The sequence below is a fragment of the Eschrichtius robustus genome, chromosome 12, assembly GCF_028021215.1.
Source record: "Eschrichtius robustus isolate mEscRob2 chromosome 12, mEscRob2.pri, whole genome shotgun sequence".
NCBI classification, from domain to species: Eukaryota; Metazoa; Chordata; class Mammalia; order Artiodactyla; family Eschrichtiidae; genus Eschrichtius; species Eschrichtius robustus.
In genome coordinates, this window is record NC_090835.1 from 40,981,706 (window position 1) to 40,998,711 (window position 17,006).

Below are 17,006 nucleotides of genomic sequence, written 5' to 3' on the forward strand. Positions count from 1 at the left end.
TCAGTTGCGCCCTCTCCCCAGTTGTGACAATCAAAACTGTCTCCAGACATTGACAATTGCCCTGGGGGGTCAAGGGGCAAAGTCACCCCAGTGGAGAACCACTGCTTAACTGCTGCATAGAATTCTACAGTGAGCACCCACCATCCTTCCTTATTCACACTTCCTGTGATGGACACAAGACCAGCTGCAGCAGAACCCTCATTCTTCGGCTAAGAACCTGTGATGAACATAATCACCCACCAATAACTGGATCTGTATTCCAATAAGTAGTAGCAGTATTCCATGGGTGGACATATCACAACTGCTCTAACAGTCTGCTCTTAAAGCACATTTATTTATTTATTTATTTTTATTTTTTGCTGGGTTGGGTCTTCGTTGCTGCGTGCAGGCTTTCTCTAGTTGCAGAGAGCGGGGGCTACTCTTTGTTGCGGTGCGCAGGCTTCTCACTGCGGTGGCTTCTCTTGTTGCAGAACATGGGCTCTACGCGTGCAGGCTTCAGTAGTTGTGGCTTGTGGGCTCTAGAGCACAGGCTCAGTAGTTGTGGCCCATAGGCTTAGTTGCTCCGCAGCATGTGGAATCTTCCCAGACCAGGGCTCGAACCCGTGTCCCCTGCATTGGCAGGCAGATTCTTAACCACAGCGCCACCAGGTAAATCCCTTGAAGCACATTTAGATTTTTTCTAATTTTTCACCATTATATGCCACGGCTGCATGGATTTTATGATGAGACTTGGGCCTTTGAAGACCTGTTGGGCCTGCCGAGGACTGTTCTGTGATCTGCCTTCTCTCCTCACTTCTGGCTCTGACCTTCTCAGCTCTACCCTTAGCTTTTGGGGGAAGTCATGATCTGCTCTGTGCCTTGGTTTCCCCACTGGTGGGCTTCAGTGGAAACACCCAATAGTTGCTCTCCTCCTCCCTGCTTTCTGAGTCTCCTGCAGAACAGAAGCCCCGCAGCCAAGGAAGGGCTGGGAAGTTAACATGCAGACCCCAGTAACTGAGGGAGCCAAGGAAAATGGGAGCCCTCGGAGGAAGGGGAGGCCCTTGCTCTTCCTCTCGTGAGCTGCTGCCTGGGGTTGGTCGTGTCAGCAGCCAGGAATCCCTGCCCTGATCCTGTTGGGGACAGCCTCCCTGCTTTGCCAGCAGGGAATGGCCTGGAGGAAGTGGACAGCGAGGCTTTCCCTGGAGAAGTTGCTGCCATCACATCCATGAGGGGCTGTGAGCCATGCATTGTCAGATCTTATGATTTTTTCAAAGTCAGGCATCCAGAGTTTTAAGGGTTGACAATCAGTATTTTAAAATGTATGTAACATGGTAGGTGTCAGCCTGAGTGCAGCCTCAGATTGGACTGTCTCCTTGTGCTCTCAGCTGAGGAACTGTCACATAGAGAGTTCATGGATCCCAGACAGTTGTTTCAGAATCAAACCAGAACAGCCGGGCAGAGATGGCACAGAGTCCTGGACTATCAGAGGTGGCCTCCTCTTGGCACAGGTAGGGACACTGAGGCCAGAGTGAAGGGACTTGCCCAGCATCACACATGTCTCCTGCCCCCAGCTCAGGGCTGCCTCATTCCTAGGCCCTGACTATAACCCAATCCTACTTGCCTCTTAGTCACTGGTATTTTGGAACATTGGCTAATACTGGGTGCCTAGTGAAGGAAAGGAGAGGCCCCTTTCAGGAAGGCCCCAACCCTGCATGTCGTCAGCAGCCCTTGCGCAAGGCTGCCCGAGTAGCACCTAAAAGGGGCTGCAAGTGGCAGTGGATCAAAGAAGGGACAATGGCAGGGGCTTGGAGGGCATTGGTGCTGGTGGCAGGCTTGGCAGCAGCGTTGGAGGGCATTGGTGCTGGTGGCAGGCTTGGCAGCAGCGGCCTGTGTGGCCCAGCGCAGTCTGAGCTATGAAGAGATAGTCACCCAGGCCCTGCGGTTCTTCAACCAGGAGCGAAAAGGACAGCGACTCTTTGGCCTGCTGGAAGCCATCCCACCACCGCCTAGCTTGGTGAGTGTTGGGGGCTCAGGCCCAGGAAGCGGGTAACACTCTGCCTTATAGCAGCCTGTGAGGACAGCAGGCAGGAGAGAATGCCCCGCACAGGCACAAAGTGCTTGGTTGACATTAGCTGCTGTTGTTATTATAATGTTTCTCCCCTCAGAAGGTAAGACAAAGACCGTAATTTCTCTCGGGCCTGACAGCTGGCTAGCTGGTCAATTCTGGGCTTTGCCCAAGGATGAAATGTGGGGTCTCAGAGTCCAGCCTTCACTCAGGCCCTGGGCTTGTAGGAGTAAGCAGGGCTGTTTCAAAGGACAGACAGGAGCTGAACTGGTCTCACCAGCACCTCATCAGGGCCTTCCAGTGTCCCCTTCCCACCCCATTATCTCTCTCCTGGCAGCTGAGCATGTGAGGCAAGTATTCTAGTTCCTTTGTCACAGAAGAGGAAACTGAGGGGCAAAGATGGGAAGCGACCCCTCAAGGTGGTACAGCCATGAGGTGTTAGCCTCAGCTAGTTTCCAGAAGCCCTGCAAACCTTAAATCTCTGCTCAGGCCACTTGAAGAGGCTGCCTCCTTTAGGTGGAAAGTGCAGACCTCAGCTAAGCCCCTTCCAACTTGGAACTGTGAACTCTCTCCTCCCTGCCTTTGTTCCCTCCTCTGTAAAAGGGAGATAGATGATCATGAGTCTTCTCTTGATTTTTTAGAACTCCAACACAACGATCCCGCTCAACTTCAGGATTAAAGAGACGGTGTGCTTTTTGCTCTGGCACCGCCGACAGCCCCGAGAATGTCCCTTCAGGCCGGGCGGGGTGAGTCTCCCATCCCCTGGCTCCCTGCCCCCGTGAGCAAGAGAAGGACCTCCCCTCTCTCCCTTCTCCTGGAGGCTGTATTTGCCTCCACCCTGCTCACCTCGCCACGTGAGGTTTGACTATGGAAGCCATTTAAAAAAAATTTTTTTTTAAAATTTATTTATTTTTGTCTGCGATGGGTCTTCGTCGGTGCGCGCTGGCTTGCGGGGGCTACTCTTCACTGCAGTGCGCGGGCTTCTCATTGCAGTGGCTTCTCTTGTGGTGGAGCATGGGCTCTAGGCGCGCGGGCTTCAGTAGTTGTGGCACATGGGCTTAGTTGCTCCGTGGCATGTGGGATCTTCCCGGACCAGGGCTCGAACCAGTGTGCCCTGCAGTGGCAGGCGGATTCTTAACCAGTGCGCCACCAGGGAAGCCCGGAAGCCATTTTTAAAATTGGGTTTTTCCTTATTGGTTTTTCTTACTACATGTAAATTATCAATCCTTATTAGAAAAACAATACATGCTAAAGAAATGACTAAATATTAAAAGAGAAAGAAGGGGACCGTAATGCACCTAGTGATAACTGTTTTTCTAAAATTAGGAAAATAATATTTTATTATAGCAAATTAACAAAATGTGGAGAAGCAAACTAAAAACAAACAAACAAAAAACCCCCCTGCAACCCCACTACCCAGGAGGAGACAACATTAACCGTTGGTGTATCATCTTCTGTATCTTTTTTATGTACACACGCATGTTTTTTTTTTTTTTTTAATATTTATTTATTTATTTATTTGGCTGTGTTGGATCTTCGTTTCTGTGCGAGGGCTTTTTCCAGTTGCGGCAAGCGGGAGCCACTCCATCGTGGTGCGCGGGCCTCTCACCATTGCGGCCCCTCCTGTTGCAGAGCACAGGCTCCAGACGTGCAGGCTCAGTAGCTGTGGCTCACGGGCCCAGTTGCTCCGCGGCATATGGGATCTTCCCAGACCAGGGCTCGAACCCGTGTCCCCTGCATTGGCAGGCAGATTCTCAACCACTGCGCCACCAGGGAAGCCCCACACGCGTGTTTTAAACAAATATAGCTTCCTCTGAGGCTAATTTATGGAGGCCTTTTCCCGTTTAATATAACTTGCATGAAAGTCCTTAATTTTACTGGGCGTTCACGGAGCCCGCCCGGGTCTCCCCAGCGATCGCTGCTCCCGCCTGGCTCTGGGGGGAGGATTAGGGAGGGCGCCGGCTTCGGGAGCCGGGGTACCTGGGCGAGGACGCCGGCCGCTGCGCCCCTGTGCTCACTGACCCGCAGGAGGAGCGGAACTGCACGGGCATCTTCTCCATGCTGCAGCACATCCGTCTTCTGTCCCTCAACTGCCCCGGGGACCTGGACCACGAGCGCGAGCTCAAGCCGGAGGTGAGCCCCTGCGCCCGCACTGGCCCCAGTCTGTTTCCGTCGCGGACGGCGCTCTGCCCGGTGACCGCCGATGACCGAGGGGCCCTCACCCGGGCCACTGACTTCGGCGCGTGGGGACTCAGTTTCCTCCTCTGGAAACCGGGCCGATCGAGCCCTTCTAAACGCAAGTCGTCGGGAGGGGAAAGGCTTGTGGAGTGCGAGGCGCGGTTGGACCTTGATGACTGCTAGTCGTTTGGCAGGAGGGGAGGGGAGGAGAGACTGGTGGTCGAGGCTAAGGGGCGTCCTGGGGGTGAGAGGGAGCTCAGACTTCTCAGGACACTGGCTCTGCTCTGGGCCCTGAGCTCTGGGAACCCTTCTCCACATCCCACATTTGGAAAAACTGAAGCCGGAGGTGCAGCCTCTTAGTAAGTGAGTGGAATAGCCAGAGTGGAAGTGAGCTGCAGAGTTCAGGCCTTCCCAGGCCCTCTGGGCTCCGAGGGGAAGGGCCTCACTGGGGACCACCTCCAGCCCCATCACCAACGTCACTGCCGGTGCCTCACACTCATCCCCACCTGGAGAGAGGGGCCACAGGCAGGACAGGAAAGGGGGCCAATCAATGAGGGTGATCACGTCTGCATCACTTCTGTAGGTCCGCCGGGTGAGGCGTTCTGCTGGGTCCCCTGGAGCGGACACTCCAGGAACTGAGAGCTCCCAACTGCCACCTGCAGTCAGGGACCTGTACGAGAAAGCCAAGTACGACATCATCACCAACATACTGAGGAATTTCTAGGGCTGCAGAAGGGAAGGGATGCCCTGCAACCCCACCACAACCTCTTATTCCCACCCATTCTCTTCCTCTGCTGCCCTCAGCACTCCCTTTCCTGCAGTCTGAGCCCACCCATACTCCTCTGCATTTGCATACCTGCTTCCCTCTGTCTGGAATTCCTGCCCATCCTGTGTCTGTAAATCCTGCTCATCTTTTAAGGCACAGCTCCAAAGTCACCTCCTCCAGGAAGCCTCTCTGCTCTTCCCTGGGCAGCAGAAGTGTCCTTCCCTCATCTGTGCGTTCATGATCCTCAAACCACGCTGGCATTACCTGCTGTGTCCCAGGCTACGTAGCACTGTATTTACTCACAGCTGAGCCCTCCTCAGCCAGCTGCAGGTGGCTGGGGAATGACTATCTCAGCAAAGTGCTCCTGAATCCTGGGAGGGCAGTTCCTTCTGTGCAGGACCTTGAGCGCCCCTGTTCCCTGCCCAGTCACTGTGACAACTAAATGTCCCTTCATATATCCAGGTACCTCCAAGAGGGGGTCAGTCCACTCTCTGGTGAGAGCCACAGGAGAGAAACTCAATAAAACGTTTCTAAAATAAATGATCACATGAATGTGAATGAATAGGGTGTTAGAGCTGGGCCAGCTGGACTTGGGGTGAGGAGACAAATGAGACAGGTCCTGGGGGTGATTCCACTGTGCATCATGGGAACACAGACTCCCTGAGGTCAGGGCAGGGACAATGAAGAGAAACACGGGTTGCGGGGGCATCCGAGGGCTGCCCTGGAAGCTCAGGAAGGCAGAGTAATCTGCCCCCAGCCTCCTCAACCACCGTTCATTCCTTTATGCTACCTTTATGCTTCCTTCTTTATCTAAGCTCCAGCCAGAACCTCTCCCTGAATCCCAGACTTGCATTTCAGATTGCCTCCTGGATGTCTCCCCATGGATGTCCAAGGTGTGCCACACACTCAGTATCTTCCCTCCAAACCACCCTTCCTACAGCCCACCCCAGCCCAGCTGATGGCAGCCTCCATCCAAGCACCTGAGCATCTGGCTCTCCGCTGTCTTTCACAGCCACATCTGGTCCACCAGCAAACCTTGGCCTTGGTTGCTGCTGCATCCAGCCCTGAGAACAGGGCCTGACACACTGTAGCTGCTCAGTAAATACTTGTTGAATGGATGAATGCCCTTTTCTTCTCACTAGTAGGCTCCTTTTTCAAGAGTCTTTGCTACAGAAATATCTGTGGGAAACTCTCATTTGAGGGGCCATGGTGTAGAGCCCCTTGGGGAAATGGGTTTTTTAGTAATTATCCCAGGAAAGCCAAGGACTCCTCTCCATTAATGATAATAATAGTCATGATTTATGAATGCCACTTCCCATACAGTGAATGGGAATACACTTGCAGGTCTCAGAACTGCGTTGCAAGCTGCATGCATCACCTGCAACTTTTAGTGAGAAAACTAAGCCTCAAGGAAATTGGTTAACTTGCCCATAGTCCACACTCCAACTCCCTTGCCACCTAAATCTCAGGTAGCCCCACTGGTGGGCAAGAGTGGGTGGGGGATGCTGCAGGGAGCGACCCTGGGGTGGGACATGGGCAGGTTTGGGCTGAGCAGGATAAACTAGACTCCAGACCCTCTCCCCACGGTGGGACAATGATGTTCAGCTGGAGAAGGCCACGTCTAGCTCCTGCAGAGAGCAGAAGGCAGCAGCACAGAAGGCAGCAGCACCGCAGGCACACCACCACATATCACTCCCTCGCCTGACCCCCACCCCGAAAGAGTACTTCCAGGCCTCATCCAGGTCTTCTGGGGGGTCCTGGACACTAATGGGCTGAGCAACTTCTCCCAGGAAGCTCAAGGCTCATCTATGGTGGTCAATGCCACATTACACAAGGCCCATCATGCTGTACCCCGCAAGAGAGGCAGGCCTATAGGATCAGCCACAAGGCTCTGCTGGGGCCACTCTGCTGTATTCTCATAGCCCAGACACTATCAGGCCCTGAGATAGTATCAAGGCTCCAAATACAGCTCAGCCTCTTGGCCTTGGCAGCTTCTGAAAGTCTTCAGGCCCACAGAAGCAAGACTGAGAAGGAAAAATTCACTGGGGGTTGGGGGTGGGAACATGATGGGTGAACAGACCTCTAGGGCAACATCTAAATGGCTGCAGGAATCAAATTTCATTCCTCATACATACAGGTACAATGTGAGTTTTATTTTTAAAAGAAAAAATGACTTCACAGTCATTTTATGGCCTATTTTACAACCAGCTTATTCTCACTTAACCTGTCAGCTAACACACTTCAGTCACTATCGACTCACCCCATGTTTTTTTCTGTCTAATTCTCCATTGGTGGTTAGACCTCCATTTATTTAAGTCACTCCTGCTGTCGAAGTTGTTTCCATTTTGTTTTGCTTTGAAATTGTTGTAAACAATGCTGAGATGAAAATAAGTTCCTAGAATGGAAATGGCATCAAATTGTATGACCATATTAAGAATTTAGGGGCTTCCCTGGTGGTGCAGTGGTTAAGAATCCGCCTGCCAATGCAGGGGACATGGGTTCAAGCCCTGGTGTGGGAAGATCCCACATGCCGCGGAGCAACTAAGCCCATGCACCACAACTACTGAGTCTGTGCTCTAGAGCCTGCGAGCCACAACTACTGAGCCCGTGTGCCACAACTACTGAAGCCCATGAGCCTAGAGCCCATGCTCTGCAACAAGAGAAGCCACCGCAATGAGAAGCCCAAGCACTGCAACGAAGAGTAGCCCCCACTCGCCACAACTAGAGAAAACCCGTGTGCAGCAATGAAGACCCAAGGCAGCCAAAAATAAATAAATAAATAAATAAATAAATTAAAAAAAAAAAGAATTTAACGTATTGCTAAATTACTATCTAGAATTATAGACAGTAGTTTAGCGATATTGCTCTTCTGGCAGTTTTATTTATGCTGCTAGGAAATAGGGAATTGCCTGAGTACCCAATAGGGGAATGGTTAAGTAATTTGTATTATATTCACTGGATTGAATATTGTATAGGCTTTAAGATAAATTTGAAGACAATGTTATATCAAAGAAAATGCTTGTGTTAGACTGCAGAAAGCCTGATTAAAGAAAACAGGGACAGAAGGCAAAAAGAGCTCAAGTTACATGAAAGGGGACAGCCATAGATACAGGAGTGACAGAATTTAAGAGCTTATGACTACTTACAACTCCACAGAGAATACGAAAACCTGGAGGAAATGAATGCTTTCTTAGCTAAACATGATTTATTGACATTGACTCAGGACCTGAAGGGGAATATGTGAAAAGGCCAATTTTCTCAGAAGAGTCTGGAGAGGTGATTAGAGTTCCAGGACCAGATGGTCCACAGCTGAGATTTATCTAGTCTTTAGAGTGGGGCTTCTCAATGTACATAACAGTCATCTGAGGAGTCTCATTAAACTATAGACTCCAGCCCAGTAGGCCTGGCGGGGGCCCCAGGAATCTGTTTTTGTAACTACCTTCCAGGTGGTGCTGACACTGCTGATCCATGAACCGCACTTGCAGTAGGGAGGCTTTAAAGGACATATAATTCCAAAGTTATTTAAACTTTGTTAATAGTTTATATAAAATACACATAAAATTATATATCTATGTATAAGTTATTTAATTCAAAATCAAGGAAAAAGATGGAAAGCTCCTCAATTCATTTTCTTTGTCTCAGAATACACTTAATAGTAGAAACTAGGACTTCCCTGGCGGTGCAGTGGTTAAGAATCCGCCTGCCAATGCAGGGGACTCGGGTTTGAGCCCTGGTCTGGGAAGATCCCACATACCGCAGAGCAACTAAGCCCATGTGCCACAACTACTGAGCCTGCGCTCTAGAGCCAGTGAGCCACAACTACTGAGCCTGTGTGCCACAACTACTAAAGCCCGCGCACCTAGAGCCCACGCTCCGCAACAAGAGAAGCCACTGCAATGAGAAGCCTGCGCACCTTAATGAAAACCCAATGCCTCCAATAAATAGATAAATAAATAAATAAATATATTTTAAAAAAATAGTAGAACCTAAAGATAGTATAGGGGGTGTGGCCAAGATGGTAGCTTAGGAAGACCCTGAGCTCACCTCCTCCCACAGGCGCACCAAAACTACAACCATTTATAGAACAGCTATCTATGAGAATGTCCTGAAGACCAGCAGAAAATATTTTCCACAACTAAAGATACAAAGAAGGAACCACAATGAGATGGGGAGGAGGGGTGGAGATGTGATATAAGTCAAGACCCACACCCTCAGATAGGCAACAAACAAACAGGAGGATAATCACCACTGCAAAGTTTCTCCCCAAGAAGCAAGGGGTCTAAGCCCCACATCAGGCTCCTGAGCCTAGGGGTCCTGCACCAGAAAGGTGAGCCCCCAAAACATCTGGCTTTGAAGGCCAGCAGGGCTTGCATTCAGAAGAGCTGGGGGGCTGTAGGAAACAGACTCTGTTCTTAAAGGGCATGTGCAAAATCTCACATGATCCAGTGTAGAGGCAGTAATTCGAAAGGAGCCTGAGTCAGACCTACTTGCTACTTGCTCATCATTTTTTTTTTGGCCATGCCACGCAGCTTGCGGGGATTTAGTTCCCCAACCAGGGATCAAACCCAGGCCCTCGGCAGTGAAAGCATGGAATCCTAACCACTGGACCACCAGGGAATTCCCACTTGCTTATCTTAGAAAGTCTCCTGGAGAGGCAGGAGGCAACTGGGACTTCCCCTGGGGACATAGATGCTGGCTGGAACCATTTTGGGGAGCTCATTCTACCATGAGAACACTGGTGCTGGCAAGTACCATTTTGGAGTCCTCCCTCTAGTTTACTAGTGCCAGGGCTAACCTGCCCACCAGTAGGCTGGGACCAGCCCCAGCCAGCACCAGTGCAGCCAGCCACACCAGGACCTGGCCTTGTCCACCAAAGGCTGGTAGCCACCACACAAGGCAAGGTCTGGCAGCCAGTGGGGGTAGGGGCCAGCCTGACCTACCAGCACGCCCACAGTAGTCAGGTCAACCACAACAGAACAGCCCACATAGGGGGCATCCCTAGAGTATACAGCTCTGGTGACCAGAGGGAAGTGTGTTACTGGGCCCCTTAGGATGTCTCCTACACAAGGCCACTTCTTCAAGATCAAAAACAAAACCAACCTACCTAATACATAGAAATAAATACAAAGAATTAGGCAAAATGAGGAGACAGAGGAATATATTCCAAATGAAGGAACTAGACAAAACACCAGAAGAAAAACACAGTGAAGAAGAGTTCAAGGTAATGATCATAAAGATGCAGAATGTACTCGGGAGAAGGATGGATGAACACAGTGAGAAGTTTAGTAAAGAGTTAGAAAATATAGAGAAGAACCGAACAGAGCTGAAGGATATAATAACTGAAATAAAAAATACACTAGAAGGAATCAACAGTAAATTAGATGTTACAGAGGAATGAATCAGTTAACTGGAAGACAGAGTAGTGGAAATCACCCAAGCCAAACCGAAAAAAGAAAAAAAGATTAAAAAAAATGAGGATAGTTTAAGAGACTTCTGGGACAACATCAAGCATACTAACATTTGCATTATAGGGGTCCTGGAAGGAGAAAAGAGAAAGGGGCAGAGAACTTATTTGAAGAAATAATAGCTGAAAACTTCCCTAACCTGGGGAAAAAAAAGACATCCAAGTCAAGGAAGCATAGAGAGTCCCAAACAAGATGAATCCAAAGAGGTCCACACCAAGCACATTATAATTAAAATTGCACAAATTGAAGATAGAGAATCTTAAAAGCAGCAAGGGAAAAGCAACTAGTTACCTACAAGGGAACTCCCATATGACTATGAGCTGACATTTCAGCAGAAACTTTGCAGGCCAGAGGTAGTGGCGTGATATATTCAAAGCAATGAAAGGAAAAAAACCTACAACCACTCTACTCAACAAGGCTATCATTCACATTTGAGAGATACAGAGTTTCACAGAGAAGCAAAAGCAAAAGAATTCAGCACCACTAAATAGGCTTTACAAGAAATGTTAAAAGGACTTTGCTAAATGGAAAAGACCACAGCTAGAAATATGAAAATTAGGAAAGGAAAAATCTTATTGGTAAAGGCAAACATACAGTAAAGGTAGTAGATCCCACTCATAAAGCTAGTAGGAAGCCTAAAAGACAAAAGTAGTAAAATCATCTATATGTGCAATGAATAGTTAAGGAATACACAAAAATATGTAAAATATGATGTCAAAAACATTAATGTGTGGGGTGGGTAGTAAGAATTGCATTTTTAGGTTGTTAGAATGCATTTGAACTTAAGAGATCATCAACTTAAAATAGCTATACATATAAAAAATAACCACATATACATATAAAATAACCACATATAAAAAATAACCATATATATATAAAATAACCATATATATGTTGTTACATATGAACCTCATGGTAACCACAAACCAAAATTTATAATAAATACACACACACAAAAAAAGAAAGGAATCCAAACATAACCCTAAAGACAGTCATCTAATCACAAGGGAAGAGAGCAAAAGAAGAAGAAAGGAAACAAAAAGAACTACAAAAACAACCAGAAAACAATGAACAAATTGCAGTAAGTACATACCTATCAATAATTACTTTATATGGCATGTATGGCCTTCAATAAATAAATGCAAATGATGTAATTGAAAAAAATTACTATAAATGTAAATGGACTAAATGCTCCAATCAAAAGACAAAGAGTGGCTAAACGGATACAAAAACAAGACCCATATATATGCTGCCTACAAGAGACTCATTTCAGATTTAAAGACACACATAGACTGAAATTTAGAGGACAGAAAAAGGTATTTTATGCAAATGGAAATCAAAAAGAAAGCCTGGGTAGCAATACTTATATCAGACAAAATAGACTTTAAAACAAAGACTGTAACAAGAGATAAAGGACATTATATAATGATAAAGAAATTGATCCAACAAGAAGATATAACAATTATAAATATATATGCACCCAATCAAGGAGCACCTAAATACATAAAGCAAATATTAACATAAAGGGTGAAATTGACATTAATACAATAATAGTAGGGAACTTTAATACCCCACTTACATCAATGGACAGATCATCCAGATGGGAAATCAATAAGGAAATACTGGCCTTAAATGACACAATAGATCAGGTGAACTTGATAGACATATATAGACTATTCCACCAAAAGCAGCAGAATACACATTCTTTTCAAGTGCACATGGAACACTCTCCAGGACAGATCACATGCAAGGCCACAAAACAACTCTAAATAAATTTAAGAAGATTCAAATCATATCAAGCATCTTTCCCGATCACAACAGTATGAGACTAGAAATAACTACAAGCAAAAAACTGCAAAAAACACAAAAACGTTGAGGTTAACCAATATGCTATTAAACAACCAATGGGTCACTGAAGAAATCAAAGAGGAAATAAAAAAAAGTACCTGGAGACAAATGAAAATGGAAACACATGATCTACAATCTATGGGATGCAGCAAAAGAAGTTCTAAGAGGGAAGTTTAATAGCAATACAAGCCCACTTCAGGAAACAAGAAAAATCTCAAATAAACAATCTAACCTTACACCTAAAGGAACTATAAAAAGAAGAACAAACAAAACCCAAAGTTAGTAGAAGGAAAGAAATAATAAATATCAGACCAGAAATAAATGAAATAGAGACTGAAAAAAAACAACAGAAAAGATCAATGAAACTAAGAGCTGGTTCTTTGAAAAGATAAGCAAAATTGATAAACCTTTAGCCAGACTCATCAAGAGAAGGCCTAGATAAATAAAATCAGAAATGAAAGAGGCAAAGTTACAACCGGCACCACAGAAATACAAAGGATTATAAGAGATCACTATGAACAATTATATGCCAATAAAATGGATAACATAGAAGAAATGGATAAATTCTTAGAAATGTACACTCTCCTAAGACTGAGGAAGAAATAGAAATATAGGGACTTCCCTGGCCCTGGTGGTCCAGTGGTAAAGAATCTGCCTTACAACACAGGGGACACGGGTTCGATCCCTGGTCAGGGAACTAAGATCACACATGCCGCAGGGCAACTAAGCACGCACACCACAACTACTTGCACCTCAACTAGAGCCTGCGTGCTGCAAACTACAGAGCCCACATGTTCTGGAGCCCGCGCGCCACAACTAGAGAGAGAAAACCCACACACCACAACGAGAAGCCCGTGCACCACAACAAAGATCCCGCATGCCTCAACGAAGATCCTGTGTGCCGCAACTAAGAACTGACACAGCCAAATAAAATAAATAAATAATAAAATAAATCTTTTTAAAAAAAGAAATAGAAATATGAATAGACCAATTAATTATCAGTAGTGAAATTGAATAATAAGAATAAAAAAAAACCTCTCAACAAACAAAAGTCCAAGACCAGATGGCTTCATAGGTGAATTCTACAAAACATTAAAAAAAAAAATTTGGCTGCACCATGCAGCATGCATGATCTTAGTTCCCCAACCAGGGGTCAAACCTGCGCCCCGGCAGTGAAAGCGCCAAGTCCTAACCACTGGACCACCAGGGAATTCCCTAAAAAACATTTAAAGAAGAGTTAACACCTGTTCTTCTCAAACTATTCCAAAAAATTAAAGAATGCTTCTGAACTCATTCTAAAAAGACTGATGCCAAAACCAAACAAAGACATCACAAAAAAAGAAAATTACAGGCCAATATCACTGAGGAACATTGATGCGAAAATCCTGAACAAAATATTAGCAAACAGAATCCAACAATAAAATATCATACATCATGATCAAGTGGGACATATCCCAGGGATTCAAAGATGATTCAATATCAACAAATCAATCAATGTGATACACAACATTAATGAACTGAAGAAAAAAATCATATGATCATCTCAATAGATGCAGAAAAAGCTTTTGACAAGTTCAACATCCATTTATGATTTAAAAAAACTCTCAGGTGTTTGGGATTAGTAGATGCAAACTATTATATATAGGGTAGATAAACAACAAGATCCTACTGTATAGCACAGGGAACTGTAATTAATATCCTGTGATAAACCATAATGGAAAAGAATATATATGTGTATAACTGAACTGCTTTGCTGTACAGCATAAATTAACACAACACTGTAAATCAACTGTACTTCAATAAAATTAAAAAGAAAAAAAGAAAAAACCTCTCAACAAAGTGTGTATAGAGGGAATATACCTCAACATAATAAAGGCTGTATATGACAAACCTACAGGCAACATCATATTCAATGTTGAAAGTCTGAAAACATTTCCTCCAAGATCAGGAACAAGACAAGGATGCCCACTCTTGCCACTTTTATTCAATATAGTGCTGGAAGTCCTATAGTTCAATATAGTGCTGGAGGGAAGGAGGGAGGAAAAGAGAGAGGGAGGGAGGGAGGGAGGGAGGGAGGGAAGGAAGGAAGGAAGGAAGGAAGGAAGGAAGGAAGGAAGGAAGGAAGGAAGGAAGGAAGGAAGGAATGGAGAGGGGTAGGGAAGGAAGGAGGGAGGCAGGAAAAAGAAAAGAAAAGAAAAAGGAAAGAGGAAGGAAGGAAGGGAGGGAGGGAGGTAGGAAGGAAGAAAAGGAATCCAAATTGGAAAGGAAGAAGTGAAACTGTCACTGTATGCAGATGACAACATTTTCTGTACTTCATATAGAAAATCCTGAAGATGCCACCAAAAAACTATTAGAACTAATACCTGATTTCAGTAAAGTGCAGGGTACAGAATTAATATACAGTAATCTGTTGCATTTCTATACACTAACAGTGAACTATCAGAAAGAGAAGAAAACAATCCCATTTACAATTGCATCAAAAATAATATTATACCATGCTCATGGATTAGAAGAATTAATATTGTTAAAATGAACATACCCAAGGTAATCTACAGATTCAATGCAATCCCTATCAAAATACCAAAGGCGTTTTTCACAGAACTAGAACAATTTATTCTAAAATTTGTATGGAAACACAAGGACCCCAAATAGCCAAAACAGTCTTGAGAAAGAAGAATAAAGCTGAAGGTATCACATGCCCTCATTTCAAACTATACTACAGAGCTACAGTAATCAAAACTGTATGGTACTGGCATAAAAACAGACATATAGATCAATGGAACAGAACAGAGATCCCAGAAATGAACCTACACTTATTTGGTCAATTAATCTATGACAAAAGAGGCAAGAATATACAATGGGGAAAAGACAGCTTCTTCAATAAACGGTGTTGGGAAAACTGGACAGCTACCTGCAAAACAACTGAACTAGACAACTTTGCATACCATATACAAAAATAAACTCAAAATGGATTAAATACTTAAATGGAAGACTTGAACCATAAAACTCCTAGAAGAAAACATAGGCAGTAAGTTCTAAACTGGCAGTTCAATTCAGTGGGGAAAGGGTGGATTTTTTAATAAATGAGGCAGGCCTAACTGGTTCACCATCTGGAGGAAAAAATACAGTATCTGCTAAAAATTCTAGCTAGATTAAAGACTCACGTGTAAAAAAATAAAACAATAACATCTTTCAAGAAAACCCAATGGCCAACATATGGAAACAAAGAAACAACCAGCTGAGAAATGACTGAATAAATGATGGGACATATACACCCTGGGACATGACACAGCCTTTAAAAATGGATTAGAGCTTCAGCAGAAGGTGTGGGGAAAAGAAGGCTCCAAAAATTATGTACAATGGAATCCATTTTCTGTAAAACAGAAACTCCCAAATATGGACCTGCAGATACATATAGATGCTTTATATTGGTGTAGCAAAAACAGAGAAGAAAATACCCCAGGGTATTAACGTGGGTTATTGTGGGGGAGCTACTGATACAAGAGGTAGGAGAATGAAGGGTGGAGTCAGCAAAAAAGGAAAAGAAAAAAGTGGGAGCTGCACTTTAGCAAGGATGACTATGAGGCACACTTCTGAATTTATATGAAATAGGAGGGGTATGTATGAGGTGAGCATATGCATAAAGGAATTAAACATTTCAAAACCGTGATAATCTTGAAGCCCATGTAACATCGAGGAAAGTGTTTGTGTCAAAAGACAAAAGCAGGATTCTGAAATTAACCCACATGGAAGACACACCTGACTATAGCAAAGGAGCTGCTAAGCTGGGGTTGTCCCCACGTGATGGAGACCACAATGCCCTTCGAGTCCACAGGTCGCCTTACCATCTCGGCCTGAACTGCACCCCAGGATCTGGAGCCCCAGAGGAAACAGCAGACCTTGGGGATTCAGAAGCCACAGTGGAAAATCAGTGTCCGACTGTTTTTCTTTTTGTTTTTTTTTTTAAACAGCTTTATTGAGCTATAATTGACATACAATAACTTGCACATATTCAAAGTATACATTTTGGTAAGTCTGACATAGTATACATCTGTGAAACCATCACCACAGACAGTGCACATATCCACCATCCTCCAAAGTTTCCTCACACTCCTTTATATCCCGACTCCTCCCCAATACGCTCCTCACCAATCCTGCTGTCCTCAGGCAACCAGTGATCTACTTTCTGTTGCTACAGATTAGTTTGCATTTTCCAGAGTTTTATATAAATGGAATCTTCTATAGACTGGAGGTTTTTGTTCCCTCAAAATTCACATGTTGAAATCCTAACCTCTAAAGTAAGGAGGGGAGGGCGTTTGGGAGGTGATTAGGTCATGAGGGCACAGCCCTCACAAATGGGATCAGTGTCCTTATAAAAGAGACTACGGAGAGCTCCCTTGTCATGCCCATCATGTGAGGACACACAGCAAAAAGACAGCTGTTTGTGAACCAGGAGGCGGGACCTCACTAGACACTGAATCTGCTGGTCCCTTGATCTTGGACTTCCCATCCTCCAGAACTGTGAGAAATAAATTTCTGTTGTTTATAAGCCACCCAGTCTTTGGTATTTTGTTACAGCAGCCTGAACAGACCAAGACAGTGCATACAGCATATACTCCTTTTTTGTCTGGCTCTTTCACTAAGCATCATTATTTTGAGATTCATTCATGTGGTATCAATACATCAGTCATTCCTTTTATTGCCA

The 17,006-nt window shown here is 45.2% G+C and overlaps 1 protein-coding gene across 1 annotated transcript; it reads left to right on the forward strand.

Annotated features, from left to right (window-relative positions):
* Nucleotides 1-1,773: 1,773 nt before the first annotated feature.
* LOC137772926 (15 kDa protein B-like) lies at nt 1,774-4,946 on the forward strand. The gene is made up of 5 exons (XM_068557090.1): nt 1,774-1,810; nt 1,851-1,993; nt 2,686-2,790; nt 4,073-4,177; nt 4,806-4,946. Exons 1-5 carry the CDS (start codon nt 1,774-1,776, stop codon nt 4,944-4,946), a joined length of 531 nt encoding a protein of 176 aa, XP_068413191.1.
* The last annotated feature ends 12,060 nt before the right edge of the window (nt 4,947-17,006 follow it).

Excerpts from the sequence above, each read along its gene's own strand:
- LOC137772926 (XM_068557090.1), top strand. The coding sequence starts at position 1,774 with ATGGCAGGGGCTTGGAGGGCATTGGTGCTGGTGGCAG. Across the intron at positions 2,791-4,072 it reads GTCCCTTCAGGCCGGGCGGG|GAGGAGCGGAACTGCACGGG; the intron begins GTGAGTCTCCCA and ends ACTGACCCGCAG. Across the intron at positions 4,178-4,805 it reads AGCGCGAGCTCAAGCCGGAG|GTCCGCCGGGTGAGGCGTTC; the intron begins GTGAGCCCCTGC and ends TCACTTCTGTAG.